The sequence below is a fragment of the Parambassis ranga genome, chromosome 10 (assembly GCF_900634625.1).
Source record: "Parambassis ranga chromosome 10, fParRan2.1, whole genome shotgun sequence".
Taxonomy (NCBI): domain Eukaryota; kingdom Metazoa; phylum Chordata; class Actinopteri; family Ambassidae; genus Parambassis; species Parambassis ranga.
This window is the reverse complement of record NC_041031.1, coordinates 547374-575275: the sequence shown is the minus strand read 5'-3', so window position 1 is coordinate 575275 and position 27902 is coordinate 547374. Positions and strand designations below refer to the sequence as shown.

Below are 27902 nucleotides of genomic sequence, written 5' to 3'. Positions count from 1 at the left end.
CCTTTTTACTGCAACATTTTCATTTGAACGGATTATTTTGATAGAATGTGAATATACCAGAAACTGTACATAAATCTATGTTCTAGCTGTTCTGAATGCTGTTTTAAACTAATAGACACATAGTTGGTTTCTTTGAGTTGAAAGTCTGTCTGAATATTGAATGTTTATTTATGACTTCAAAGGAATGGCCTGATCTGTTGTACCGTGTAACTCCAGCTGTGATCGTTTTCAGTTCTGTTATTTATTGAATTTGTGAAGTTTCCATAAAACCTTGGATGTACCGATTCCTCAGCTCAACCTGATATCGTCCTTTGATATTAAAAAGATGGCAACTGAACAGAAAGAATACCCCAGTGAACTTCTTTATAATGAGAGTAAGGAAGAAGAAGTCCAGCCAGAGACAGAGGGCGGAGCAGCCACAGCTAGAGTCGTCCATCTTTACTGTAAAGACGTCACAGCTCATTCCCCGATTTAAACAGAGCTGGTTAGTGTCGTCACTTCCTGTATGTGTGTCACATGGTCCTGTAAAGTTTCCAGGACTCATCAGTTAGATTGTAAGTGATTGTCATTCCACAGATATAAACACATTCTGATGCCAACAAGACATTTTAAGACAAATCAATCAGAGAAAATTCCCTTTGTGGCAGAATGTCCTGATCTGACTGTTACATGTTGGCAAAGTCCAGGCTGACTCACTTTTATGATCAATATAGCTGCAAGCTGCAGAGATATTAGCAAGAAGAAACAGCATGCTAGCATAGCCTAGACACATATTCAGCCGTTCACTTACTGCAGTGATTACATGTGTTGTTACGCTTCATTCTATTGGTTTAACACATCTGGATCCACTCCTACAGTATGCTAGCTTTAAAAGGATCGGTCGGCTTGAATTTCTTTTGTCTAACAAAGCAGTAATAACATATGGGAAGAGATAGAGTTGGTGCTGTCACAAAGTGGAGGTCTGGTAAGACAGTACTGAGACATTAGTTTTAGTATAAGCTTTAGTGATCAATGTGTATCATATGTAGATTTAATCAGACCTGAAGTTAGGAGGTTAAGTAGCTTCCTTCAATATGTGAACTATCACCAAATGACTGGTTCATAGATGTAATATACTAACCTACTTTAAGGCCACTGCTAGCCCAGTGGGCAGGCCGGACCAGGCCCTGTCTTTAGATGAATCATAGGACATACCTCTTACATGCAGGTTTACTAATCTGTGCTGGAATCTTTAGGTCTTTGGACAGTGAACACTTCCTCACCAGGACCCAGCATGGGTCCAGCTCCTCCTGCAGCCTACGTCCTCACTATTACCATCTGCAACATAGTGACGCATTATTACCTTAGTAATTACAACCCAAAGACACAAAATGCATGACTGAGCATATAGTAATAGTGTAAAAAGGCCACAGCACTACTTCATATGAACATATTGCCCATGCTCATATTGATATCACATTTTTAATGACACACAAAACCTTTATCATGTTAATACAGCATTTACTTACTAATTCTCAGCTTCCATTGAATCCATTACCTTTACTTCCCCACTGTCAACACTGTGCTGAATTAACATCATTAAAGTGGAGGACAAAGACACAAGCACACCCCGCTGGGGAATTAGGTTTACTGTCGTCTTTACTTTTTACCCCACAATCAACAACAACATCACGTCCACAGACAATTCAACACTTTTAAAGACAATAGAAAAGCAGTAAAAACTCAGTGACTTTTATAAATAGTGTTTGAAAAACTGGCCAACATATGACGATATTAGAAATGTAATATTTTCTGTTTGACACTTCATAATTAACAAAGTGTGTAAGAAGCTGCAGATGTGTAGAGGTAGAACATTCCTTCACATGTACGTTTGAATAACAAAGGCCTAAAATCATTCCAGCTGCTGCTCTGTGTTTTATGTCATTTTAATCTAGCACCACATGCTCATATTGCTCATATATTATCCCCCCCCAAAACAAATCCTTTTAGGTTGAGGCAGGTTGTCTTTCCGGTTGTCCAGTTGCACCTGGTCTTCCCTCGGATGTAGCTTCTCGTCTGGTCTGCAGGGCTACTGCACCTCACAGGCTTCCAGAAAGCCTTAACAAAGCAGTGTGATAATCATGCAGGTGAATAGATCAGTCAGTGATAAAAGGCCACTCCAGGCAGCTAAGATCAGCTTTTACTTTCAGTCAGCCTGAAAACAAAGGTTTGCAATGTGAACAGTAAACATGTCTGCTAAGTGTCCTCCTGACTTCAGCTGAGGCACGTCATTGGAAGGTCACTTGAGAGCGTAGTTGAACTGGTTGGAGTACTTATCATGCTTCCGTATGTCCGCTTTGTTCATCACCTCAGCCACCCTGCGCATGCTGCTCCTGCAGGAGAACATGGCATGAGAGGAGGAAGAGGAAAAAGGACTTACAACTTCTGATTATTACTGTGTGCCCCTCTCCAGGGTGTACCCTACCTCTTGCTCACTGACAGCTGGGTCACCCTAAAATGCCCATGATTGTAAATGTAACTTTCACTCATTTACTGTTCTGTTCTATCTGTTTGTTTCGCAGGTAAGTAGAAAGAAATTGCCATTAAATTAGCAATAAATAAGCTATTTTACAAGTAAAAGCAGGGGTAGGAACCAAGGACTTTATGGAGTTAAATGCAATAACTATGGACATAGCATCGATCACCCACAGGTTTCTGAAGAGTCCTTGTTAATCCAAAGACAGCAAAGCTGAGATGGGCATGGAGCTCATGCTGTACATCAACAGACACCTGTCACACCAATAACTGCGTGAAGTCCTAATATAATGAAAACAAGTGAGCCATAAAAAAATCTCCCCACACACAGCTGTCACAAAAAGGGAACTTATCAATGGAGAACAAAAGAGAGGCTGTAAACATGCTTATTTCTACTGTGTTGGATATTTTAGCAGAGGTCTGTGAGGATTGGCTCACAAGCAAGCCCCTAGAGGTCACAGGGGGAACTGCAGCTCCATTTAAGCCCAGGCAGCTGAGAATCAGGGCATATACTTGCATCTACCTGCACAATATTTAGCATTTTTAAGTACTGTGTAGCATCTTTGAGGCTTATATCCATGTGTTTGACATATCTGTATATCAACGTCCCCTCATTCAGGATTTCTTCAGGGACAGCTCTTCGTCTGCTAATGAATGTATCACACGTACTTGTTAAAGACTTTTTTCTCCAGCCTGGAGCGGGATGTGTTGGTGTGCTGCTTCAGATCACTAAGGTTGGGATATTTCTTCTTCTTCCCTTTGCCTTTTTTGCCACGCACACGATCAGAGCCCAGGTCCTCTCCGGTGGCCGCTTCGATGTCTCGCATCAGCTCTGGATCACGCCAGTCTGCAACAGAAAAAGAAAGACTGTTCTGATACGTGGCTGGTGTTTAGGGGTACTTCTTCCAGGTATGGAAGATTCAGACGCATTTAAATATAAGTGTCAAATTTTTGTGTGTTTATATTGTGTTTTCAAATAGTCATGTGATTGGAGCAATCATAAGTCACATCTGTCCCCAAACAGATTACTTCCAAGCAATTTTTATACTTTCAAAAACGCATCTTCATCAATGTGCCGAAACACATCGGACCTCTTTGGAAGTCTGCTAATGATCAGTGGTGACGAAAACAGAGATGTAAAAAGTACCAGACCAAGACTTGAGTAAAAGTACAGATACTGTACCAAAGGATGAGTAGTGCTGTTTTAAAACGTGCTCAAATACTGAAAGCATGAGTATGAAGGTTTAATATGTTATCTAGTCAATAAAGAAAGCATTCCAAACTTCTGCCCATAGAGGTCAGTGGTTCTGTCGTTCAAGTCAAGAGGCAGGGCGGGAGCAATAACAGCAATAACAATATGAAAAAGAGGATACGGGGATTCTCAGGCTCTTTACTTATGTAGATGGAGGGAGAACCACAGAACAGTCATTAGTTTAACCGAAACAAATTCCTTGAAGTAATAATAATCATAACTACAGTCAAATAAGTGTTTCTAATATGTATAAAAGAACAACACACCCATCAGTAACACACTGTTGCCAGGCTAAATACAACCATTCACCAGAATACACAGCACATACAGCCCAGCAGTCTTTGTTGTTACTAAATATCCTCAAATATGTATCACTATAGAACGAACATGAATTAAGAATATAGCAACAGCACTGTTAGCACTGCTAATTAACCTAACTAGCACATTAGGCAGAGATATGAGAGGAGCACACAGGATGAAGAGGAACAATTTACTGAAGTGTCTGTCTCATTGAAAACAAAAACACTGCTGCTTACTTGTGGGTCAGCAACACACTACTGAGAAACAGCCACCTCCTCTCGGTCTCTGCCTCCATCACAGGCAGCTCTGTGCTCATTAAGCCTCTGTGCTGCACAGGAGTCCACTGTCAGGTGCATCAAGTAACAAGTGCTGCTCGCAATAAAAGTATTCAACTCATCCAAAATATGTAGTGATACATATTATATACTTTAGATACTTTACATCTCTGGATGGAAATAACTGTTGCATCCTAGGTGCACTGCTAACCGTCAGTGTGTCCCAGCCCAGCCCACTTTTAATATACAGTGTGGGTCACAGTGCTGTGTGGGCTCTCTGCCACTGCACTCGGCTGAAACTGATAACATTTTTGTGCCAAACCAGACTGGGTGAGAAAATTTGAAGTGAAGAGTATACCAGCAGCTTTCCTGCAGCTGCACCTGCTTCACTGTAGTAGCAATAACTTGGTCTGTAGATGTTCACGCCATCTGTCTGTAATTAATGACAACTTCTACCTGCTGCTATTACAGCCTGAAACTTGAACAAAAAGTAAGTTGACTGAGAAGTGTAATGAAGTAATTACAGCTGATAACACAAATGAGCTCACACTGCCCTGCTTTACAGACCATGAGTAGTAAACAGTGTCCTACAGACTCATTTGGATCCAATTCTGCTGTTAATGAAAAGTGTAATGTCATAATTCGAGCTGATAAAGTAAAAGCGGCTGTAATGCAGAGTAATGACGGTCTAAACGAAGAGACACTTCTAGTTAATGACGGACTGCGGTGGAATTAGAGATAAACCTGCAGTAATGCAAAGTAATTACACTGTGATTGTGATGGGATTGAAGCCGGGCTCTCTGCTCTGTCAAAACACTGACCCCGAGCTCAGAGTGTGTGTGTGTGTGTGTGGGGTTATTAATCAGTCTGTCTGACCCTGGGTCTGACTGGACCTTCAACTATCCCTCATTACACACACACAAAGGCAGAGAAGCAGTAATTGAAAAGCAGCTGGTGTATTTAGGAGAATCAGTACTACTACTAAAAGAGGAGCAGCTGCATTTGCATTCAGTGTGTGTGCGTGTCAAAGGTGTGTGTCCTTTGTTACTTTGTTGTTATGAGTTTCAGAAGTAAAGAAAGTACAAAACAAAGAATGGAAGATGGAAGAAAAAGAAATATAAAGAAAAGAAATAGATCGGTAAGAAAAACAGAAGACAGTGCTGTGACTTTAATCAGTGTTGCAGCAGGGCTCTTTTCTCTGTCAACACCTCTTAGCCTTTCCAGCTGGGGTCTGTGTATCTGTGTGTGTGAGAGGGTAAGGGCCAGGCCCCACACACACACATCCACTGATGCATCTGGGCTCTTTGGTTGGGTCAGACATCTCTCAGCTACGCACCACTAAACACAGGGTAGCGCAGCATCAATCCCTCTCATCCCTATCATTCAGCCTCATGGACTCCTATGTCTGGGTCTTACTGTCTGTGTGTGAAGGACTCACACTCAACATACATTTCAGCACACTTGAGACATTTAAACATCAAGATTAGGAGATAGTTTAATACAGCAGCAGCATTCCATAACTACTGTGAATAATTAAAACCACATTATTTTAATAGGCTAATTTACATTGAGCTTTGCACAGGTTTATGTAGCCAAATCAGACACATTACATCATCAGCAGCCATTGTTTGATTTTTGGTAGCAGCCACTCCATGACGTTAGCTGCATAATTTGCAGCCTTTGTACGATTTTAGCCACATTTTTGTGATTTTACTGCCTGGTTAGCTGCATTTGTATGGCCTCAGCAGCATACTCAATGTATGATAGCCTAATGGAATGATTAACTAGCTTCCACCCAGTTAAATCTTTGTCTGATTGTCCCTTTTCTTTGACTTGGTAATTCCTTTGACAGGCATGTTTCCTCTCATGGCGATCGCCACCTGCTTCTTTTCATCTGTCACTGAGGAGCTTCATTAGCTACATTTCTCTTGTGCAGAAGGCTTATGATACCCCTCTCTGCACAAGAGGAGTCACATGATCCCTCATCAACATTAAATCTAGTGAGTCAAACTGAAGGCAATCTTTAATTAATACTACATACTGTTTTGCATAGCAGTCACCATGGGAATGGACCTTTAGAATGTCCCTCACCAGCTGTTTAACCTCACTGTATATGTGTGTGTGTGTATGGCTGAATAGGTAGGGCGATCAGAGGCCGATGGTCTATCATCCCAGGTCACTGTCCCTCCTACTGTGAGATTGATTTGTGCGTGTATGTGTGTGTGCCTGTGTGTTTGTGAGATTGACTCATGGATCGATAGTGTAGTTGGTAACAAAAGATGCTATTTCACAACTCAGTGGACTGCATGCCATGGCCTCACACAGACACACAAATACACACACAAGGCTGGTTAACAAGAAACTGTAGGCAGCTGGGGGACATCCTGCAGACTGGTGATGCTCTGGCTCTCTTTCTCACACTTAACAACAAACACACTGATGCACATTCAGACAAAGATCATGTGCAGAACGGATTATTAACAGGCAGCTGACCTGGTCTGGTTTCCCTCACGATTTGGGTTCCCAGCCCTGCACACTGAGCTGTGATCAACATTACTGCTGGAGCATGAGAGGCATCATCTGTCCTTCCTAACCAGTTATTCACACACTGATGTCAGGCATTTGCAGCACAAGCAAAACCATGACACTATTTCTAGACCACTTTCCAATACCACAGTTTAGATAAAATACCAATGGCAGAGGGGGGGGGGCTTTGACAGTGAAGCAAAGGCAAGGTAAATTGGTATGTAAGACCATAAGACGTAGTTAAAAGCCAAGACAAGTACTAACCCCCCCTAAAAAGTTCACATTTCATTGACAGAGGAAGACTAAAATGTAAATGAAACTGGAATTAAGGAATGCTTTGTGTCTTTGTAGCTCACCAGGCTGTTGCTCTCTCTTCCTCCTCTCCTCCTGCTCCTCCCTCAGTCGGTCCTCCTTGCTGCACGGTCGGCCTTCCTGGTCACGGGGAATGATCCGGCCGTGGAACGGACACTGAAGGACACAGAGTTCAGACACTTGCAGTTTGGGAAACTGACTTAAACCAACCGTAAACTTCAGGAGAGTTTGTCCTGTTACCTTGAGGCGGTCCTGTCTCTGACACAGCTTTCCATTACCCAGAGGAGCTCTACAGGAATGGCTGACAGGAGTGAAGGTCCCAGGGTAGGAGATGTATCTGCTCTTGCTCTCTGCCAACAGATCCCTGTTATCCACCTCCTCCTCCACCTCTGCAGGAACCCAGAACTGATGCTGAGAGGTCGACCTACCATAGGAACAAAATGACAAAACTGAGATTTACTGCTGTCTGTCCGTCTGTGACATGCAAAATAAACAAGGGACATTTAGTGAATCTGCGTTTGGGTCTAATGACTTACTTGATGATCTTGCCAGCATTGGGCTGCTCCTGGCCCCAGTAGTAAAGATCCAAACCAAATGGAACCACTGGAGCTTCCACAGGCTTCTGGTCTGTGCCGGACTGAGATGATCCCTGGCCTGAGGCGCTGCTACTAAAGGGAACACACAGTGAGGAGATAACAATGGCTAAAAGATCACCCTGCTCGTATGAGGGAAAGTAGAACTGTTCAAGCAGAGACAGACTTGCCACCTGGATTCTGTGGGCACAGGGATCCTCTTGTTGAGGACACGCAAAGTGGCGACCACAGAGGTTGGATCTTGCTCCTCTTCTGCAAGACGTTTCAGCCGCCTGGATAAGCAGGAGGAGTAGGATGGAGGAACGGGGGGTGCAGGTCTTTTAGCAGGAAGTTTTTTCTGTGTAACTGGAGCTGTCGAAGTGGAAGGAGAGGGATCCAATCCTGCCAACAGAGAAAGGTGGTTTACTGTACAGCTCTGTACTCCCAAATCTCCAGAATAGGCCGAGTCAGTGTTTAGCTGCTGTGTGGGTGTGCACATGTGTATATGTGTGTGTGGTCAAACACAAGACCAACTAGGGTCTCTGGAGACTGAGCAGGACTTAAACACACACATCACACTGCAGGTGAGATCAGAGGGAGGCAGTAAGCCAAGAGCTGATCCCCCACATTATTAGGACTGACCTGGATGCTTCAGAGACTCTGTCACTGCCACTTTAGACTAATGCATGTAATCCGCACTGTGCACTTCAAATAAAGGGACACCCTGGTTGCACATTTTTCTAATACTTTATTTAGAAAATACAAATGATGAAAGTATGAAAGTGTAGAAACAAGCCAGACAGAGATACTGAAGATGATCAAAACAAAGCAGATAAAATGTAGTTTTTACCGGTTCACACGTACTCAGCTGATTCATGAGTATGAGAATTTATTAAGGTTATTTAGTAATATATACTGCTCTTTTTCCGTCTAATAACAGAAAATAACACATTTCTTGTAGTGAAATGAATATGTTAATGAGTGTCATATACCTATAATAAACCCAACATTTACTTATATGAGTTTTAACATCTTAGGATCTGCTAATTTCCTTTTGTAATCATTTTCCAGGATATTTCTGTGATCACGTGACTACCACATTCCTGCATATAGAATCTGATCATTTAAAATTTGTGGTAATTATGGCAGCCATGTTGTTCCTCAGAAGAGTAACTTTACTCTAAAATGCTCACCCTGCAGATTGCAGCGTGTTACATTTAACAAGTAAAAACTCAATACCAGCCACTAATGACTCATTTTAAATGTTGAATGATCTGTTAAGCGACATTTCTGGTTACATTTTAGGTGTGATTCTATCTTTTTTGCATATGTGATCTTCACCCTAGCTGATCAGTAGTGTACTAAAACACATGCAGAAACACATTTTGTTTTAACTAGTGAGACTAACATACAATGTCAAGTCACGGCCTCAACCCAACATAAAATAAGTTATTTGGAATTGAGGGGATAGGGATGTTGCCATAACGATGCGTTTTACATTCATGAAACATCCACTGAATCTTCTCAGGTTTGACAACAGCTTTTAGTCCTCACATTCTAAAATAGTTAAATAGTATCAATCTGATAACTGGTGGTACTTAATGATGAGACAGTGACTAAAACTAGTGAATTAAAGAAAAAAGCTGTGAGCTGTAGAACCAAAAGGAAGGAGACAAAATGCTATATCCGGCTCTGTGAAGGCTCACCACAATCACTGACCATTCTGACATCTAACATCACAAAAGGCCATTAGGTCATTAATGCACTAATATGAATTAGTACAGCTTTGGTCCTGACTGTGTGGAGAGGAGAAACCCAGAAATATCAATGAGATGTTTTCAAAGCCTTGTCGAGGCCCTGTTAGGTTTCTACAACACAAGTTAATGTTACATGATGGAGTAGTTATAGTGGTAATAGTATGTTCCTTTTTTTAAAGACAACCAGATATATCAATAGTGGGCTCTATCACCCCCCATACCTATACCTCACCTCACCCCCTCCCCCATTCATCCCTCCTTCTCTCTGTCGCAGTGAAATACAGACTCAATCTGCTCTTTTCAGACCGCCAAACAGCAGAGATTTGTCTGGATGTTGTGGATGTTAAGATGCTCAGACCAATGGGAGGAAATGTGTGTATAGTGGTGTGTGTGTGTGTGTGTGTGTGTGTGTGTGTGTGTGTGTGTGTGTGTGTGTGTGTCTGTGTGTGTGTGTGTGTCTATGTGTGTGTCTAAGTGTGTGTGTCTGTGTGTGTGTCTGTGTGTGTGTGTGTCTGTGTGTCTATGTGTGTGTCTAAGTGTGTGTGTCTGTGTGTGTGTGTCTGTGTGTCTATGTGTGTGTGTCTGTGTGTGTGTCTATGTGTGTGTGTCTGTGTGTGTCTAAGTGTGTGTGTCTGTGTCTGTGTGTGTGTGTCTGTGTGTGTGTCTATGTGTGTGTGTCTGTGTGTGTCTGTGTGTGTGTGTGTGTCTATGTGTGTGTGTCTGTGTGTGTGTCTATGTGTGTGTGTCTGTGTGTGTGTGTGTGTCTATGTGTGTGTGTCTGTGTGTGTGCCTGTGTGTGTGTGTGTCTGTGTGTGTGTGTGTGTGTGTGTGTGTGTGTCTGTGTGTGTGTGTCTGTGTGTGTGTGTGTGTGTGTGTGTGTGTGTGTCTGTGTGTGTGTGGGGCTTGTTAGAGAAAAAGAGAAAAGTGGGGGTTAACAGGGTTTGAGAGAAAGAGAGGAAAGGCGGAAAGAGGTATTGATTTTCCCGAGTTAAGCAGGGCCTGTAATTAAAATGTTAATTTGAGAAAGAGAGAGAGAGATAGTGTCCTGACAGCAGAGAGAAGGATAAGAGGACTGATAATCAGAGTGACAGAACAGGACAGAGGGTAGGAAAGAGAGAGGGGATGAGATATAGAGAAGAAACAGATGAAGATGAGCACTGGAAGAAGGAAAAAGCACAGAAATGTACAACAAATGATAAATGTGATCCACTGGCAGAGATGAAAAGAGAAAGAGGCTATTGAAGGAGTACTGTAATCAGAGAAATTAGCAGAGAAAAGAAGAGCTAATGTGATAAAAAGCGGGACAAACTTAGGGCTGAAAACCACATTCTTTCACATAGATGTCCTTCCACTCATACTTGTCAGGGAAGGACTCGTCTACATGGTGGTGAAGCTTGTTGCAGGTGCTCAAACATGTGTTGTGAGAGGGCCTGAACACAAACCAAGATCTGTTGTAGGAAAAGATCTCGGTTTGGTCCAACATGCCTGAATGGGTCACATTTATGGACTTCTAGGCATCTGTTATCATGTGCATCAGACCACATTTGAATATCCTGTGAATGTATGTTGTCATCAGTTGGTGGTGTAATATTTATTTGTATGAGCTTATTGAACCAACAGAATTTTAGAAATGATTCCAATGTACCTTGTCTTCTACATAATCCCTTCATCAGTCAGCCCAGCAAGCTTAATTGGTATCGGAGGGTGAGACCATTTATGTCAGGGCCTAGGGTTCAAGCCCCGTGCTAGGTGGGACACTTAACTGATGAATAAAACTATAATAATAAAATATAATTATAATTTTATTATAATAATAATCAAAAAGTATGAATATAAAAATATTAAATAATCACAGCTGTCTCTACAGTCTCTAAGTTATCTGTGAGGAAGCTTACCAGTCTTCAAGCATTTCAGTTGCAGAATCAGTAAAGTATATCTACCATTTCCTAGTTAAAGTGGTTGCATTATGGTTTGTTACACATAACCATCTGGGAAGTTGCCTCAGTAACAGACTGGAGAGGGCTGTTGAACACTTGACAGGAGGCTTTAAGCAATCAGACCAATGGATCTCAGAAGAGAAAACACAACAAGCTGCTGAGGATTTTCCAGAGCTAGCGAGTCCGAACCAGCCACGGTTTAGGCCTAGCAACAGTGGGGTTTTTTGAGTTTGTGATGTCATGTGTCTGTAGAACATTGGATTGAGTCAACGGTGATAGTAATGTGCTTCAACAATACCACATCAAATCTTTTTGCCCCAAGTTAAAAAGTGGTCTCTCACTGTGTCTTTCCTTTATAAGAAGAAAGTGTCACAGCATGTGCTCACAGGTCTCTATAGTTATACTACAGCCTCATGCGCTTTCAGGCAGTTTAATGTCAATAAACAGTCAACGGCTGTACATCCTCCCCGACTCTTTTCACGTCTGCAGTGTGTGTGTGTGAGAGACAGAGTGGGTGGTAAAAATGTGGGCACAGGGCTAATAGGGGCTCATTAAAGAGGTTGCATTGTTAATTTGGTATGGCCCCTGTAGATCATTACCTAGCCCACTAATCACCCTGACACACACATACGTACACACACGCACGCTCACAGCTGTTTTGGGCCCCATCAGATACAATCTAATTACTCTGGTGTCTAATTGATTAGTAATGGAGGGAGGTGGGAGTAGAGAGGGATGGGCTCACAGGTACAGAAGAGGCTCAATGTGAATGTAATGACTCAGGAAGCTGGTGAGGAGTGCTCGCCAACGGTCAAAGGCCACACGGCAGCCACAGCAATAAATGCACAATCACATGTTGTGTTATGGTGTCATTAAGGCAGACACACAAACACAGTCACACACATACAGAGGATGCCATATGAATCTATATAAATGATGAACAGATGCTTAAATAAAGCTGATGGAGCAGCACTGTGGCTGTATACTGTTGCCTAGAGCTGGAACCTGCTTGCTACTGTTGATATTAACTGCATTCATATACTGTCTTATATTAGGGGAAAAACATCCTGTTGTAGCTGACATTGCAATAAGATGAGCGGGCAGTGGGGTATTGACCTGAACATTTGACCTCTCACCCTGCGAGCTGCCTGGAGGCTAGACACGATCCATACGAGACCAATGCAGCCACAGTGGAAGGAACAGTGCTGTAACAGCCATTCATATGTACCTCGTGATGACTCTGTGTGTGACGGTAAATGGATGTGTTGACAGGACATATCCATCAAAGATACACAGGGAAATTGCTTTAGGAAAAGAAACTATCTGTCTCCATTACAAGGCTGTGCTGCATTCCAAATCAGACAAAACACATACTTAACAGTCAGAACCCAACATGAGCGAACAGCCTCACCAATCCAACCACAGCACGGCTCAGCATGGAGGAAGTGTAACGAGTCTTCACTGGCTTTATTGTCATGTTTAAAAATCATAGTGTGTATTGTTATGCGGTTGGTCTGAGCACTAGATAGCACTGCAGCATCTTTCAGCTCGTTATTTGCACAAATTCACTGAAGCCCTGCTACACTGCAAATAACAACAGCAAGTTAGACAACTACAACTTTAAACTGTATCTTTATGTATTCATATTTTTACTGTTTAATAATTCATTGACCTTAATATATCTTCAACTAAAAAATAATGTATCGTGAGGCCAATTTGTGCAGAATCACTCTCCTCCAAATCTTCGAGTGTCAACACTTATGTCGGCGATAGTTGCCAGCGTTACCTCCTTATTTCACTGTGAAGAGGTCTGAACATTTGATGCCAAAGATGCCTCTGTGTCTAAAGCCCTATTGAGGACTAGGTTGTGTGCTGATGATGCAGCACCACCAATGCCCCAATAAAAGCCTGACTGTCTGTGGGAAACCATCATAAAATAGTCACCTCTAATGTGGCAACAGGCTGCTCACAAAGGAAGTTCATTATTTCATCATCAAGGATGGCCGGACTAGACAATAAATATCTTCCCCTGGTTTCTCTGCAACTTGTGTGTGACACACGGTCACACCCACAAACATAAATAAACCTTCTTACGAAGCACTTCACCTGTACTTCAGCAGCTGCTGAAGGCCAGTTTTTGAAGTGTGACTGTGTGGGTGTGTGTTTGTTTGCAGAGTATGTGTGTGAATCTTAAGAGATTAGTGCAGCAGCAGCTCTTCTTTTGTAGCTTGACCTCAGTGTTTGTGCACGTGTCTGTAGGCTGGATGTGCGCACGTGTGTCTGTGTAGTTAAACTCACCATATTCTGCTCGTAGATGATCTGGAATGTGTGGCTCATAACCCTCTTTTTCTGGAACTTCATCAAAGTCTTCGTCATCTTCATCATCCTCTCCATCCCAGAAAGCCATAATCTGAGGAAAAAGAGGTGAAAGTTAGTAAAGCCATAAAGTTAGGTCATTGGTAGTTCTCCGTTTGTTATGTAGTGCTGGTGCAGATGATGTGGACCCACTCAGGCTATGTAGGAGGGGCCATGCATTATCATTCTGAGTAATATGCCAGCAAAATGATTTTGTATTTTAAAGAAAAAACACTACACAGTAGCACTGCTATAAAATAAGTTGGTTGCAGGTGGTCTCACCAGCTAGCTCTAGTTTGTATTTTTTCCAAGTAGGACACAGAGGTACGACTCATAAACTAAATGATCTCAAAATGAACTCAATCTAAACAGTCTTATGACACCAAGAATCATTCCTTTACCAAATTTAAGGATGAAAAGAATATTAAAGTGTCTCACTGTTACACTGCACACATAATAAAACTACTCTGCCTCAACTAAGACTGAACATCAACGTGTGATATAATAATGGAATTAAGCAGTACAGCATGTGTATGTATGTATGTATGTGTAAAACACAGATTAAAAACCAACTGCATTGTTGGATATAGGTTTTGGAAATCAAGGGCTCCAGGATCTGGGCAAAAGAAAAACCACGAGTAGTGCTATTCCCACAGTTTTAAAGTATCTGTGTCATTGTGCAGCTGGTGAGGAAAGCTTTGGCATGACATGAATGAAGTGGTTGGCACTTCCTTTGATCCAGCTTACATAAAGTTGTGTGTGCACATTTAGAATTGTTCATAGATGAGCCAAAAAACAACACACACTCAACTCTGAGTCGCAGAACATCAACGAAGCGACATAGTATTGTACAATATGTGCAGTTCAGTGTATGATCTCTTTGGCCTAGAGGAGAGGGATAACAGTGCTATTATGTGTGTGTGTGTGTGTGTGTGTGTGTGTGTGGGTGTGGGTGTGGGTGTGATGAGCTGCTATCAGCGCTAAGCAAAATTTATGGTTTTTAATTTTCTGGTGAGGTTGTTAGCCATTGGCTGGGCTACAATGCAGAACACAACACTCCTATAGACAGAGGGGTCATTTCCATAACACAAATGTGTGTGTGGATGTTATGTCTTTAACAGCTGAGGACACACACAATCCAGTCTAGCAGCATAATAATCACAGTGATTAGTGTTATGAGGAGCAGTAAAAGCTAATGTTAAACCAACCTCTTATTCCCAAGGGCCTCTTTTTCATTAGTGTTTAATACCTGCTTTAGTGTGTGTGTGTCTGAGTGTGTGTCTGTGTGTGTGTCTGTGTGTGTCTATGTGTCTGTGTGTGTGTGTGTGTCTGTGTGTGTGTATCTTTGTCTGTGTGTGTGTGTGTGTGTGTGTGTCTGTGTGTCTGTGTGTGTGTGTGGGTGTGTGTCTGTGTGTGTGTCTGTGTGTGTGTCTATGTGTCTGTGTGTGTGTGTGGGTGTGTGTCTGTGTGTGTGTCTGTGTGTGTGTCTGTGTGTGTCTGTGTGTGTCTATGTGTCTGTGTGTGTGTGTGTCTGTGTGTGTCTGTGTGTGTCTATGTGTCTGTGTGTGGGTGTGTGTCTGTGTGTGTGTATCTTTGTCTGTGTGTGTGTGTGTGTGTGTGTGTCTGTGTATCTTTGTCTGTGTGTGTCTGTCTGTCTGTGTGAGAGCGATAGAAGTCCACTGTGCTACTGCTGATAAAACCACATCACTCCTCTTGATCCGACACACACAGACCAATTAAAACACTTTTAACAAGCAACTAAACAATTAGAAGCTAATTAGCTCCCATTAATGCAATCACAAAGACAGACACACTGTGGGAGGTCTACGAGGTAAATTAAGCCTCTTTATGACACGTGAAATAACACAATGAAGCCCCCAGGATACTTTTCCTTCTTTTCTTCTTTGCTATCAGCTTGATACATTATTTGTCAGAAAAGTAGCTGGAGAACACAGACCAAACACCAAAAAGTGAATCCTACAGCAAAACAAAAAACTGAAATGTGTCCCACCCTGGGCTCCCCCTGGAGACTTGCTCGTGTTGTTTCTTTATGTGTCGTTTTGTATTTCTGGTGCATGTGTTGTGAAAAGAAGCTCAAGGTGCTAACCAGTAGCTCATCGTGTGGATGCACGTGAAAAAAATGTCACTAATCAAATGTCATACGAATAAAATTCCATATAAACACTAAATCTACAACGTTCAGTCGACCTCATTGTTTGCCACACTTTTGTTGATGAAAAAAACAAGGGAAAGCCAAGTGACATCTATCTGTGTGAAATGTAAGTGCAGCCGGTTAAAAGGTAGCAGGGCGTATTTCTCATGACTGGGATAAAACAGCTGTTATTCCTGCAAATACTGTGAAGGAGAAGCATGAGATACTGAGACTGGATCTTATTTATGTCCCTCAGAAAAGCTGAGAGGATGCTGTTAAACACAAGTGCAACATTTTAAACACCAAAGCAAACTTTCTGCATTACTCCACTCTGCTGCTGCACTTTTTACGCCCAGGGAGACAGTAGATTCACACACAGCACACGTACGTGACCAGATATGGGCTCTATAGGTTTTGTGCCTGTCTACTTAAATCCCGGCTGGTTTATTCTATTCTGATCAATGACCTCAGACTAAGAAGTGATCACCCAGCTGGGGGAAAATCCTGCCCTAACATCATAGCTTTTCCCCCTCTTTCTGCCTCTTTGTCTCTAATTCACCTTAATTTAATCCTGATAGCATCGAGGCGCTGTCGGTCGCCTGGCAGAGCTGTAAGTCTCACAGTAGAATTAGCTTTCCTCCAGAAACATTTTGCTGACGGGCGGCGCGGTTAAAATATGGCCTCTATTTCCCCCATATGGCTGCATGTGGAGCTGCTTTGCATTTTAACAGAGCTTTAGTTTATTCTTGGGGACACGCGGGGAGAAAATCACACAGTAACGCTGCGAGTTCCCCGCGGGAGATAAAAATTGCTTCTTTAACTGAAACTCAAGATTTAGCAGACAAATTAGAAGTGATGGTTTAAGTAAAGCGCAGCCATGTGTCACTGTAATAGGAAAAGGACAAAACAAATATTGGTAACTTTAACATTAAAAACACGCCCAGATAGAAATAAAAATCGTTCCTGAGCAAAGCAGAATAAATAAAAAAGTTGTTTAAGTGAAGAAGGGCTATGTGTTACTGTAATGGCAAGGTTTACTCCGAGATAAAATAAAGAAAATAGGGAGGAGAGAAAAATAAGCAGTTTCTGTAACAACCAAATCAAAAAAGATCTGTTGGAATTGGTTGCTAAAGTGAGGGGCATAGATTACTAAAACGGCTTCAGCTGGTCGAGCAACCATCTAACTGAACATCAGGGGAAATAGCAACTCTTTCTATTGTTCTGTCAATTATTTCATTATTTCCTAAAACCTCCATCACAAATTGTGAACTTGTTTTGTAAATTGCTTGGTTTACATGACATGTATTCTTAAATAACTTTGATCCAGTGCTGACACGCACTGAAACTGCCGTGTACTGCAGGTTCTTCAGGAGCTAGTAATATTAATACATGACCTAAGAACAAAAGTGATTGGTGTTTGAAGGCAGGAACCAAGTGCACTGGATGCAGGCACACAAAATATGTTATAGAAGCTCAATAATGATTAGGATTATTACCCTAACCATGTAAGCAAGGCAGGTAAAGCATACCTGGTACACTGGTCCGGACCAACTGAGCCGAGAGTCAAGGCTCTGGCAAAGTGGGAAGGACTAATGTCATATTAGGAATGCTCAGGAGCCTTTTAGAACACAAAGTTGGAAAAGATAGCCAAAGTCAACCCCCTTAGACCTCCATGTTCAAATGTCTAACTTCCCTGCATAAATAAACATGCTACAGCCTACTGTAAAAGCGCTTTGACTCTGTTGATGATTTCCTTTTTGTACCAACTGTAGTGCGTCCATGGTCCTCCCCAGCCTATAGTACATTTCAGCAAGGGGTAGTAAGCTAAAAAGGCTGTAGATGAGTGAAGACTGTGGTGAAACTAAAGCATGCTTCCACAGGTGTCAAGTTTATTCAGCTTCTATAGCATCTCCTCACCCCCCCCCCCATAAGTAAAACTCTTATCCTTTATAAAAATGATGTGAGGGCGCCGCCTCAGACAACTGCTCCCCTGACTTCATTTGTCTCATGGCAAGTTTGATGGCGCTGCGTTTAAAAACCCATTCAATCTTATAAACCAAAAATTAAATGTAGTCGACTGTGATGGGCACTCAGTGCATCTGCTATTTATATGCTAATGTACACTCAGCCTGCCAAGGTCTGGCAAATTATTACTGCACAGCCATAAGTCAGGTGTATGGAGAGAGGGGAGGGGCAGAGACTCACACAGGAGGAGGTGGAGTGAGAAGAGAAGGAAGAGCTGAAAAAACCTTAGAGATGTCTCCATTGTCTCTCCTGACAAGTTAATATAGCTCTCCACCTGGCTACACATACACATGCGCACACATACACACACGGCCACACAATGACTTGATTACATTTAAGCCTGAAATGGAAAGTGTCTTTTGGGAATACTAATGCCACCATTATCACAAGACATTTGCTTTAACAGAGGGCAAGTGGGGAACAGTTAGCTTAATGAACACATTATGCACAAATGCTAACATAAACACATCGTCAGAATTTGCACACACACAAAGATATGAGAAGTTAGGGCAGACGTTGCTGCCTGATCCTGTACCTGGAGCTGTGACACCGCCTGTCAGAGTGAGATCATTTTATTTAATGATGAGAGTGGTGCATGCTGCTATCACTTCTTGTAATATTTGCCAAATCACAAAACAATGATATCTCCCTATTTTAGCGTCCCTTCACTGGCTGCCTGAGAGTCTGATATAATTGATTTGACATGATAACGCCACACATTCACACACAGCTCATCACACGCAAAACTCATGTTTACACTCAGTGCCACAGTAACATCACCCAGAAGAGGTCGCCCAAAGACAACGTTCTACACAAACACTCTTATTATGTGCAGACATGTAAGAAGGGTGGAAATAGAAAACTGTTCATAAAACAAGCAGCAACATTCAAGTGTAAGAACTGTACCCAAAACTGCAGTTCCTCAAGTGACCCGTTGAGGCTCCACAAATGAGTCAAACCTTCATAGACATCAATAATAAATGCCAGGGAGTAGCAATCTGTAATTCAAAACCAGGTTTTGCAAGTAAATTGCCTATGTTGTAAATCCAAAAACTGTACAGCCTAATTTTCTGACCACAGCCTTTTTTTACCCAGGCTCCATAGTGTCGGTACGTCACTGTCACGTCTGTGTACACCTTTGGACACGATGGCACTTTCAGCCACTTCATACAGATGCAGTGAGACAACAGGCATCGAGGTGACTGAGGAATGCTTACAGTCAGCTGAAATGGGTTGAAAAAAAATCGTCACAAAATGGCCTTTAAATGCAGTTTATCTGAAACATTTTATTATTAATGGCAGTCATCTAGAACTCAATCTGTGACGATCACAGATTATAGCTTCTTAAATGTTTGTTGTGGAAGCTGCTGCCTCTGATTGATTCTAACATATTTACAAACTAATTAGGCCTAAAGCTTCCAGTGGAGTCTGACCTATTCAGGGTTTGATTTGCCACAACATCCCACATCTCTATTACCACCTTGCACTTCCATTCATTACTACCTAGAAAGGATCCCATGGGATCCCTCTCTAATGAGAAAAAGCTTTCCACTCCCCTCTCTCCCTCTCCGCTGCTGCTTTATATCCCATTATAGTCCCCTCTACACACACACACGCAGCCTTTGTCTCAGGGGAGCAGTCATCTTATATGATGTATAAGGTGACATCTTTATTTCACTAACCTAGCCTGGCAGGTCTATTAGCCAGCTCAGAGCTTCCCAAACCTTTCCCTGTCAACGAGCTTATTCTCAACTGTCCAGTTCACTTCCCCCTCCCAGCCTGTCTCAATCTGTGATCAAAACAGTCATTATTATACATTCTCACCCAAATTACCCAATGCTATTCTATTTTACCGCTAGAGTCCTGAAAGCTCTGTTAAGGGACACCTGAAATGTCCTGCAGAGGCCCTTCAAAGTTTGTGGAGCCCAGTTTGACCCTCAAGGTCTGTGACAACACAGACACACACACAGACACACACAGACACACACACACAGACACACACAGACACACACACAGACACACACACAGACACACACAGACACACACACACAGACACACACAGACACACACAGACACACACACACAGACACACACAGACACACACACAGACACACACACAGACACACACAGACACACACACAGACACACACACAGACACACACACACAGACACACACAGAGTCCCAGTGGATCAATCAGTTCCAATAAAAAAAGCCTTCTATTCTCACACAGAGACCCCCGATGTCCACAATGATTTACTAGATTATAGGCCAATAAGAGATCCACATTCTATTCGATTCATTTCCATCTACTTATAATGACACTACTCATTCTCATGGAAAATATGATCAAATATGATACAAACCTTTTCACTGTTGCCACTGTGATCACAGATTCACTTTCAGCGATGACCTTTTTTCTTATGTTTACTGACTATGAAAACAGGTCTTATTGAGAAAATCCGTTCCTACATTTTCTTATTGTCTGAGTGTAGTTTGCATGTTATTTTATGCATGTTTTAAACTCTGAATCAGTTACTGTATGATAGCTGAAACTATCCTAGTATCAATAACTTCTATTTAACCACACAGACCCCTTTTAATGCATGTACTGTCACAAACTTCCTTTCCAATAAATAACAACTGATCAATCAATTCCCCTTCAGAGTATAACATATGGAAACAGGCCAAGAGGAAGAGACATTACTGGTATTCAAGGCAGCACATTCACAAAATGAATGTACACATGAGAAGGAGGGAGCGTTGGAGGAGAGAAAGGAGGGATGGTCTTTCTTTGTTTATCGCCAGTGAGAAACAGGCGGCCACATCCATTGTGCTGTGATAAGATTGGTTATCAGCAGTAAACAAGGCCCTGGCCTGTATGAATGGAGCCCAGAGTGACTGAATACACTCTTAAAAACAGATATGTTTGAAAAAGTCTGCATGTCTTATCCTTTCCTAAACACAGGCCATGTTTTGAGTTAGTAGCACTCATACAGGATTCTGCTGTCATCGCTCCTACTGGGGACTCCATATTCATTGCCACTCTGTGGAAGGGTCTGTGTAGAAACTGCCTAAAGTTCAGAGGGCTAATAAAGGTTATTATTATTAACATAGCTCACTAATTTCCACACAGGCACAGCCATTACAAAATTATAGCAAATTGTCCTTAAAGCAAGCAGGTTTAAGTCTCAGTGTAGGATGCAGTAAAAACAAGGCGTGCTGCATGTAACTCTGGCTACCTGTTGTACCACCTAGGAAGCCCAAATGTGCCAACATTTGAGCTAAGATCATCATTACTTACATGACAAATGTTTGTTTTGTGAGTTTTTATATAATAGTCTTCCAACTTCATGCAGATGCTTCTTCACTCATCTATCCTGTCTCCAATTCAATAAACAAGCCTCTATCTGCCTCCATAACACCACTGTTCTCTCTTCGGCTCCTGCGTTATGGGAGAGTATATTGAGAGGCCCGTTGAGAGAGAAACCAATCGCTTGGTGTGTCAGCGGCCCGATAGAGAAGGACCCAGTAATGGAAGGCCTTTTAAGGCTAAAAAGGAAAAGCTAATTATGATAAAGGGGCTGTAAGTTGTGTGGTTATCGCAGTGCTGGGCCTGCTGGTGCAGCAGACTGGTCCCTGACAGTGATAACCAGGCAGAGCGAGACGCCCGGCGCTCTGTCACTGTCACTCTGCTGCTCTGTTCAGCTAAAGATGGATTCACGCGCTACAACTTTTATGCATTTTTTTAAACACATAAAACGCTTTGCATTCATTGGTCCTTTAGCACCTGAAGCAGAAGGATGATGTCGATTTCTCTTTTTTTTTTCATTTGTGTGTCCGTGTACTGTAAGTTTGCATTTTGCACTGCTTTCCTACAACACCCAATGATACTTCAGCATCAATTAAACCCTCTCAAAGCTTTCAGGAGGCCATATTGGTTAAAAACATCACATGGCTGGTTTGCCTGTGTCTTCATTTTAGGCTGCCTCAAAGAGCACCAGAATGGCGATGCTATGCTAGATACAGAGGCAGCAAGATAGACCTATCAGCTGTCAAGCCATGGGGCACATTAGTGGTGGTGAAGGGAATGAATGGGTACATCCTCCCCCTTGCTCCCCAATTTCTTCTCTCTGTCTGATGCATTATGCATTATGGCTGTGCTTTGCTGCTATCACACCTCTCCCAAATGTCTCTACTATTAACATTTCCATCCTCCCTCTCTTCGTCTCTGTTATGGCACTTCCTTCCAGAACCCCACAGGGATACAGTGGAGAATAGAGACATTTAAAATGAGCAAACAGAAAGAGGGCTCTTTTAGAGCCATGCAAATCAATACACAGCAGTGACAGACCGTTTAATTACTCTGAGGTGTGTAGTACATGATAAAAGTGACCACATAATGAGATTTGGTCATTTGAAACTGGCAAGTATTTTACTTGGGTACAAATCAAATAAAGAATACTTTTTAGAAATCAGTGGTAATAGTTGCAAAATTGTGAAAGTGTGCTTTCTCGTCTGACACTGAGTGATCTCACTCAATAAACCTCCATGGAAGCTGCACTTCTGCTAATGACCACCAGATGGTGTGCTTTTCATTGTTGTTTGTTGTTCATTGTTTTGTTTCTGGTAGCTCACAAACATCACGAGGAGGGGGAATCTGAATTTGTACTTTCAGGGTCGCTGTGGAATCATTTTAGTTTTTAGTAGAAGGCTGCCATCTGCTGGACATCACTGATAAAAGCAACAGGCTGTGCTTGAGCAGCTCTGACTATGTATATAATACAATATACTTATACATGCATCTATCTTAATATTTAAAACAGCAGATAGATGACCACGTTCCAAAGCAAGCGCTGAGTTTACACCACTGAAGATGTGCAGCAGACAACATCTTGCCATAGAATAGGAATGTGTATCTTCTTTGTTTGTTGTGTGTTAGTGTGGTGAATGGCTAGCCAGATTCTTTTTGTAGCTGGAGTTGTATGTGTAACTTACCACTTTGCGGTCCCGGGTCTTATAGTCGATGTGAAGCTCCTTGTGTTTCTCCAGCGCAGCTTCCAAAGATCTCTTTAGATCCAGAGCCCTCCTCAACAGCTGCTGCTCAGCACCAGACTTAGTGAAGACCTAAACAAGGCAGAAACAAACTCATGTCAGACAGAAAGGAAATCAGACAGCACATTGTATAATATTAATAGTAATGCAATCATGTGATCATGTTAATAGTAATGAAATGTAGTAACAGCAACAGTAGTAATTAGTACCTATCCATCCACATGCTTCACTGTGATCAGCGATAACATCTCTGCACATTAGAGTCATGTTTTGTACAAACCTGAACCCAGCCCTGCACAGCTGGAAGGTGTTTGGTTGTTATCAGTTTATAGAGATCTATCACCGTGGAAACCACTGCCTCATTATCATCCGTCTCCTTGACATGAAGACCTAAATATAAAAGAAAGGAAAAACATCTAAATTGCTGTGTTCCAGCACTAAGAAATGATCACAGGACACACAGCTACACTGATGCAACTTAGCTAGCTACAAAGTAATACGGTGAGTTGTACCCACCGGGACTGAGGTTCAGGTCAAGGCTGTATGAGTGAGAGATGAGTCCTGAGTTCCTAATAAACAAGTCTTCATCAGCAGGCTCAATCTCCTCTTCTTCACTGTCGTCTTCCTCCTCATCGTCCTTCTGACCCTGTGCAACATCCATTTCTGCCTGTTTGTCCTCATGCTCATTCCCGTCCCTTTTTTGGTCATCCTCTACCTCTTCATCATGGCTCCCGTGCTCCTCTGTCATTCCTTCATTCTCTTTCCTTTCCTTCACAGTGCTCTCTTCGATGTCTTGTGTCTTTTCTTCTTTACTGTCATCCCTCAGGTCTTTGCTGCAGCAGGGCTGCTCATCATCCGATGCATGCTCATTAGCTGTCCGGATGTCTGTGAGGCTAAACTCAGGAAGAAGCAGCCTCATACAGGATTCCATTTCTGTTAGTGTTGCCTCAATGTCTTGGTATGTCTCTGGCAAATAGGAATTCATGTAATTTATCACACAGAAGGATATCAATAAGTAGCAGTAACAATACAATAGAAGTTAAACTTTGTACAGCTATTGTTACTAGCAGCAGCGATGGTGAGTATTGTGATGTTTACCTTCCATGTCTTTGGTTGCTGCCTCTACCCGCTCCTTGTATATTCTCTCCATTTTCCTCTGCCTTTCCTCATCTCTCCTCCTCTCTGCCACCGTCCTGGCCTCAACATCCTGGAAGTCCACCTGAAAATATTTCACTTTATTATCACACAAAACCATTTCTTACCTCTTTTGGAGGGTGTCAATATCAATTGCAGTTAAACTAGTCTCACCTTCTTAACCTGCTTCAGAAAATGGTATCCAAGTGCCAACTTCTTATACGCTGAGCCATAGGAAGCCTGCCATGACTGGACTGTCTGGATAGCCAATAACCTCAGTTTCCTGGCTACTTCTTTAGGAGGAGGGAGGGGCTGCTCTGCATCTGTCTCTACTGTCAACTCCAAGAACTCCTGCAAGAACAGAAAGAGAGGTGATCGTATATGACCGGACAGGGCTCTAGAGTGCGACCACTTTGGTAGCATGCGCAACCTAATTTCTCAATGGTGCAACCAAAAAATATCCGAGGTCGCACCGGTGCGACCAGCTGAGGGAGAGACATTCTCCACGACTCTTAACAGTCTCCCTGTGGTCCAACAACAGACACACATCAGGCTCATATGGTGGTCTGAACCAATCAGAGACAGTGGCGGGACCCCTGTGTGTGTGTATCTTTGAAAACTAGTCTGCTGCACTCAGACTGAGACCACAGGAAATCCAGAAGAAGAAGAACACGGACAAATGCTGCACAGAGCTGATGCTGTGTGCTAAAGCTTGTTCCATGCTCCATGAGAAGAGAGATCTGTTACCCGAGGTGACGAGAACACAAACAAAGTCCGTTTTGGCCCAGACTTTTCATACTTAATTAGAACTCCTCATGCGGCCCTCTCACTGCAGTGCGCAGCGCGCGAACACACAGACACAGACAGACAAACACACACATGACAGGTATTAAAGACGCTTCACTGCTGAACAGCAGAAACCGCAGTTTAGGTGGACATGCAGCGGAGGAGGAGGATTTGTCCCTACTATGTGGGTTTTGCTAATTTACTGTTGACCTGAATGAGTGATGATAACAAGCCGGTAATGTTCGGGGGGGGGGGCGTGACGTGCTCGTAGCATTCTAACAGACTGGTCTGACGGACAGTGTTATCTGACCTGTGAACTTTAAATCTTCATCATGGATTTCTGACAGGCAGACTGGTTGGCTAGTTTGTCCATAATATGAATACTAGTGTACTATGAGTACATTTATTTACCTGTGTTCATTTAAACCTTTCAAACCTTTATTAGTCCCACAATGGGGAAATTGCTTAAGGCAGCCCAGCAAAGAGCGCCATACACACTGGAGGCTAAGCAGGTAAAGTGTCTTGCCCAAGGACACACAACAGTGACTAGCCACTGAACCACCAATTTTCCTGGAGATCAATTTTTGGACCTCAGTATTTCTAAAACTTTGGCTACAGCCCTGCGAGGCCGTCAGGTAAACAGTGGATGTAGCTGCAGATGATGAGAGAAGGTGAAAAGAACTTCTGCGTTAGGATAGGTGTCAAGTTAAGGCCTGATCCATAACATATATGGACAGCCATTAAAAAACAAACTGCTGTGTGATGTGTGATGTGGTGCACCTAACGTTTGTGCCGGTGCACCCAACAAAAAAAATGAGTCTAGAGCACTGCTGGATATGCTGGGTGGCAATATAATTTCCACCACTGAATGCATGTTGGGATTAGTTATGAACAGACCGTGTTTGGTGCCGTTACCTACAGATGACAGAGCTATTCATTTACCTGGAAGTTGTCCACCAGCAGTGTCCTGAAGTGATGTGATCTGGAGAAGAGCTCACTGGCCATTTGGAAGGCAGACAGTCGGATCTCGGCATGTTCTTGGTTTAGCTGGGACATTAGTGAGTGGTACACATGTTCTATGCAGTCGTTTGACACTCTGGGATGAATGGGACACAAAGAGTAACAACAGTGTATTTGTGTGTGAGACAAATGAAGCAAAAAAAAATGGCTAAACAATGTATAGGACAGTGGGATGCATTGTTATACTGGATGTCTATGTGAGGCTGTTGTCTGAAGCTTGGCTCTAATTCAGAAATAAAAAAACTAGTGCGTCCTGTGGAGTTCTTAAAAAATAAATCTATAGCAAAAGTATGTATAATAGCACTATTATCAGCTGCTAATAACAGCTGCTAACTCTCAGCCCTCCAGTCCACAGACACTTACAGTACTCTGTGCATGTTTCTGTGTAGGGAGCTTACTTGCAGATCTTCTTGACCTCCTTCATTTTGTCATGGTTGAGCTGGGGTTGTCCTGATGTGGTCAATTCTTCCACCAGGTCTGACAGACGGTCCCTCTGAGACAACTCCATCACTGTCCCCTGACACACAAATAGCAGACTAACAGTTCAACAACAGTCAAGTTCTTCAGTCAAACTACCTACAGAAAACACTGAGTAAAACAAAAAGAAATAATTTACATTACATCAACATTTCTGTAGATATTGAAGCCTTTTTCCTAACTTCATCTTTCTACGATATTTAAACACTACACCGGGCAGGAAGGATACACCTGCCGCTATGACAAAATCATTTTTGTTAATAGCATTTTGGCTAACTATCAGAATACAGTGCTAACTCTAGCGTACCAGCAAGTCTTTAAACCTTTTATATGACACAGCTAGAAGGGGCAACATAAATAAACGTATGCACAAATCATATACCTCATACTTGATGGGTAAACAATAAACTAGTCAGTTAACAGCTAGCACTCAACTAGCCACAATGCTAACAAAATGTAAACAGCCTCTGTTAGCAGTTAGCTACTTACCAGCTGCTAGCTTGTTTTGAAACTATTACATTCAGGACGTATAGCTATGAGCTGACTGTTGTGAGTCGTCGTCCTTTTATGACATACACACATAATAATTACCAGCAGCTGCTCTGTTCTGTTTACTAACATCGATACATATTTATGTGCTTCAAAGGCTTCCGTCAACCTCTTGTACTTCCGGTTCGACTTTTTAGAATAAAAGCTTTTTAAAGACACTTCCGTCCGTGACTATACCAAGAGGTGTGTAGTTTCAGTCAGATGCAATTCAATTATAATATTAAAGCTGCAAGCAGCATCGCGGGCCCTCGCGCACCTTGCGATCCGCGGGGTCATCGCAGTCTTCTCTCCTATGCTCTTGTCTCCTATACTCTCCTGTCCTATGCTCTCCTCCTCTCATTTCCACAGATATACAATAAACACATGTTTACAACCAAACTTTCCTGTTACCAGTAGGTGGCGCTATGACCGTATCATCCTATTAGCATATATATCTGTTCAGACTCAGGTCCATAGCAGTACTGTAAGATTTTGTCCACATTGCATAAAGTATATGGGTAGTACTGCATAAAACACAGCGAGTTCCTTTGTAATGGCGAATGGTCAACTTTGAGGCCACTCCCCCACCACACGGTAACACTTTTGAAAGAGTTTTGGAATGCGTCTATTCCCTATGGTGTCCTGAGTGGACACAGTGAATTTCAGCTCAATTGCATGAAGTATGTGAGGCGTGAAAAGTTTTGAAGCAGGGTCAGAAATCGCCAAAAATTACAGAAAAAGTCAAAATGGTGGACTTCCTGTTGGGTTTGGAGGGGGGGTCCAAGAGACTTTTTTGTGCGTCTTGAGGTGATACACATGTGTGCTAATTTTCATGATCCTGTGTCAAACTGGCCAGCGGGGCTACGTGTTGGGGGCGCTATAGAGCCATTTTTATATGTGCATTTCAAACGTCAGCAAATTTCAAAA

General features: G+C 42.5%; 1 protein-coding gene across 3 annotated transcripts; it reads right to left on the bottom strand.

Moving 5' to 3' along the window:
- Positions 1 to 1443: 1443 nt before the first annotated feature.
- uvssa (UV-stimulated scaffold protein A) lies at positions 1444 to 27113 on the bottom strand. Of its 3 annotated transcripts, none has more exons than XM_028416555.1 (15): positions 26937 to 27113; positions 26369 to 26487; positions 25893 to 26046; positions 24339 to 24515; positions 24129 to 24249; positions 23547 to 23996; positions 23311 to 23420; positions 22974 to 23102; positions 13744 to 13855; positions 7946 to 8153; positions 7716 to 7847; positions 7420 to 7603; positions 7224 to 7335; positions 3184 to 3361; positions 1444 to 2372 (listed from the first exon to the last, which is right to left on the bottom strand). In XM_028416555.1, the coding sequence occupies exons 2-15, from the start codon at positions 26476 to 26478 to the stop codon at positions 2279 to 2281; spliced, it is 2271 nt and encodes a 756-aa protein (XP_028272356.1). In that variant the 5' UTR covers positions 26479 to 26487; positions 26937 to 27113; the 3' UTR covers positions 1444 to 2278. The 3 variants fall into 3 exon arrangements, with proteins under 3 accessions (XP_028272356.1, XP_028272354.1, XP_028272355.1); XM_028416553.1 differs by having other exon boundaries at positions 27039 to 27098; XM_028416554.1 differs by having other exon boundaries at positions 7716 to 7844; positions 27039 to 27098.
- Between the last annotated feature and the right edge of the window lie 789 nt (positions 27114 to 27902).

Excerpts from the sequence above, each read along its gene's own strand:
- uvssa (XM_028416553.1), bottom strand. The coding sequence starts at position 27,068 with ATGTTAGTAAACAGAACAGAGCAGCTGCTG. Across the intron at positions 26,047-26,368 it reads GAGGTCAAGAAGATCTGCAA|AGTGTCAAACGACTGCATAG; the intron begins GTAAGCTCCCTA and ends CATTCATCCCAG. Across the intron at positions 23,421-23,546 it reads TGACCTGAACCTCAGTCCCG|GTCTTCATGTCAAGGAGACG; the intron begins GTGGGTACAACT and ends TTTTATATTTAG.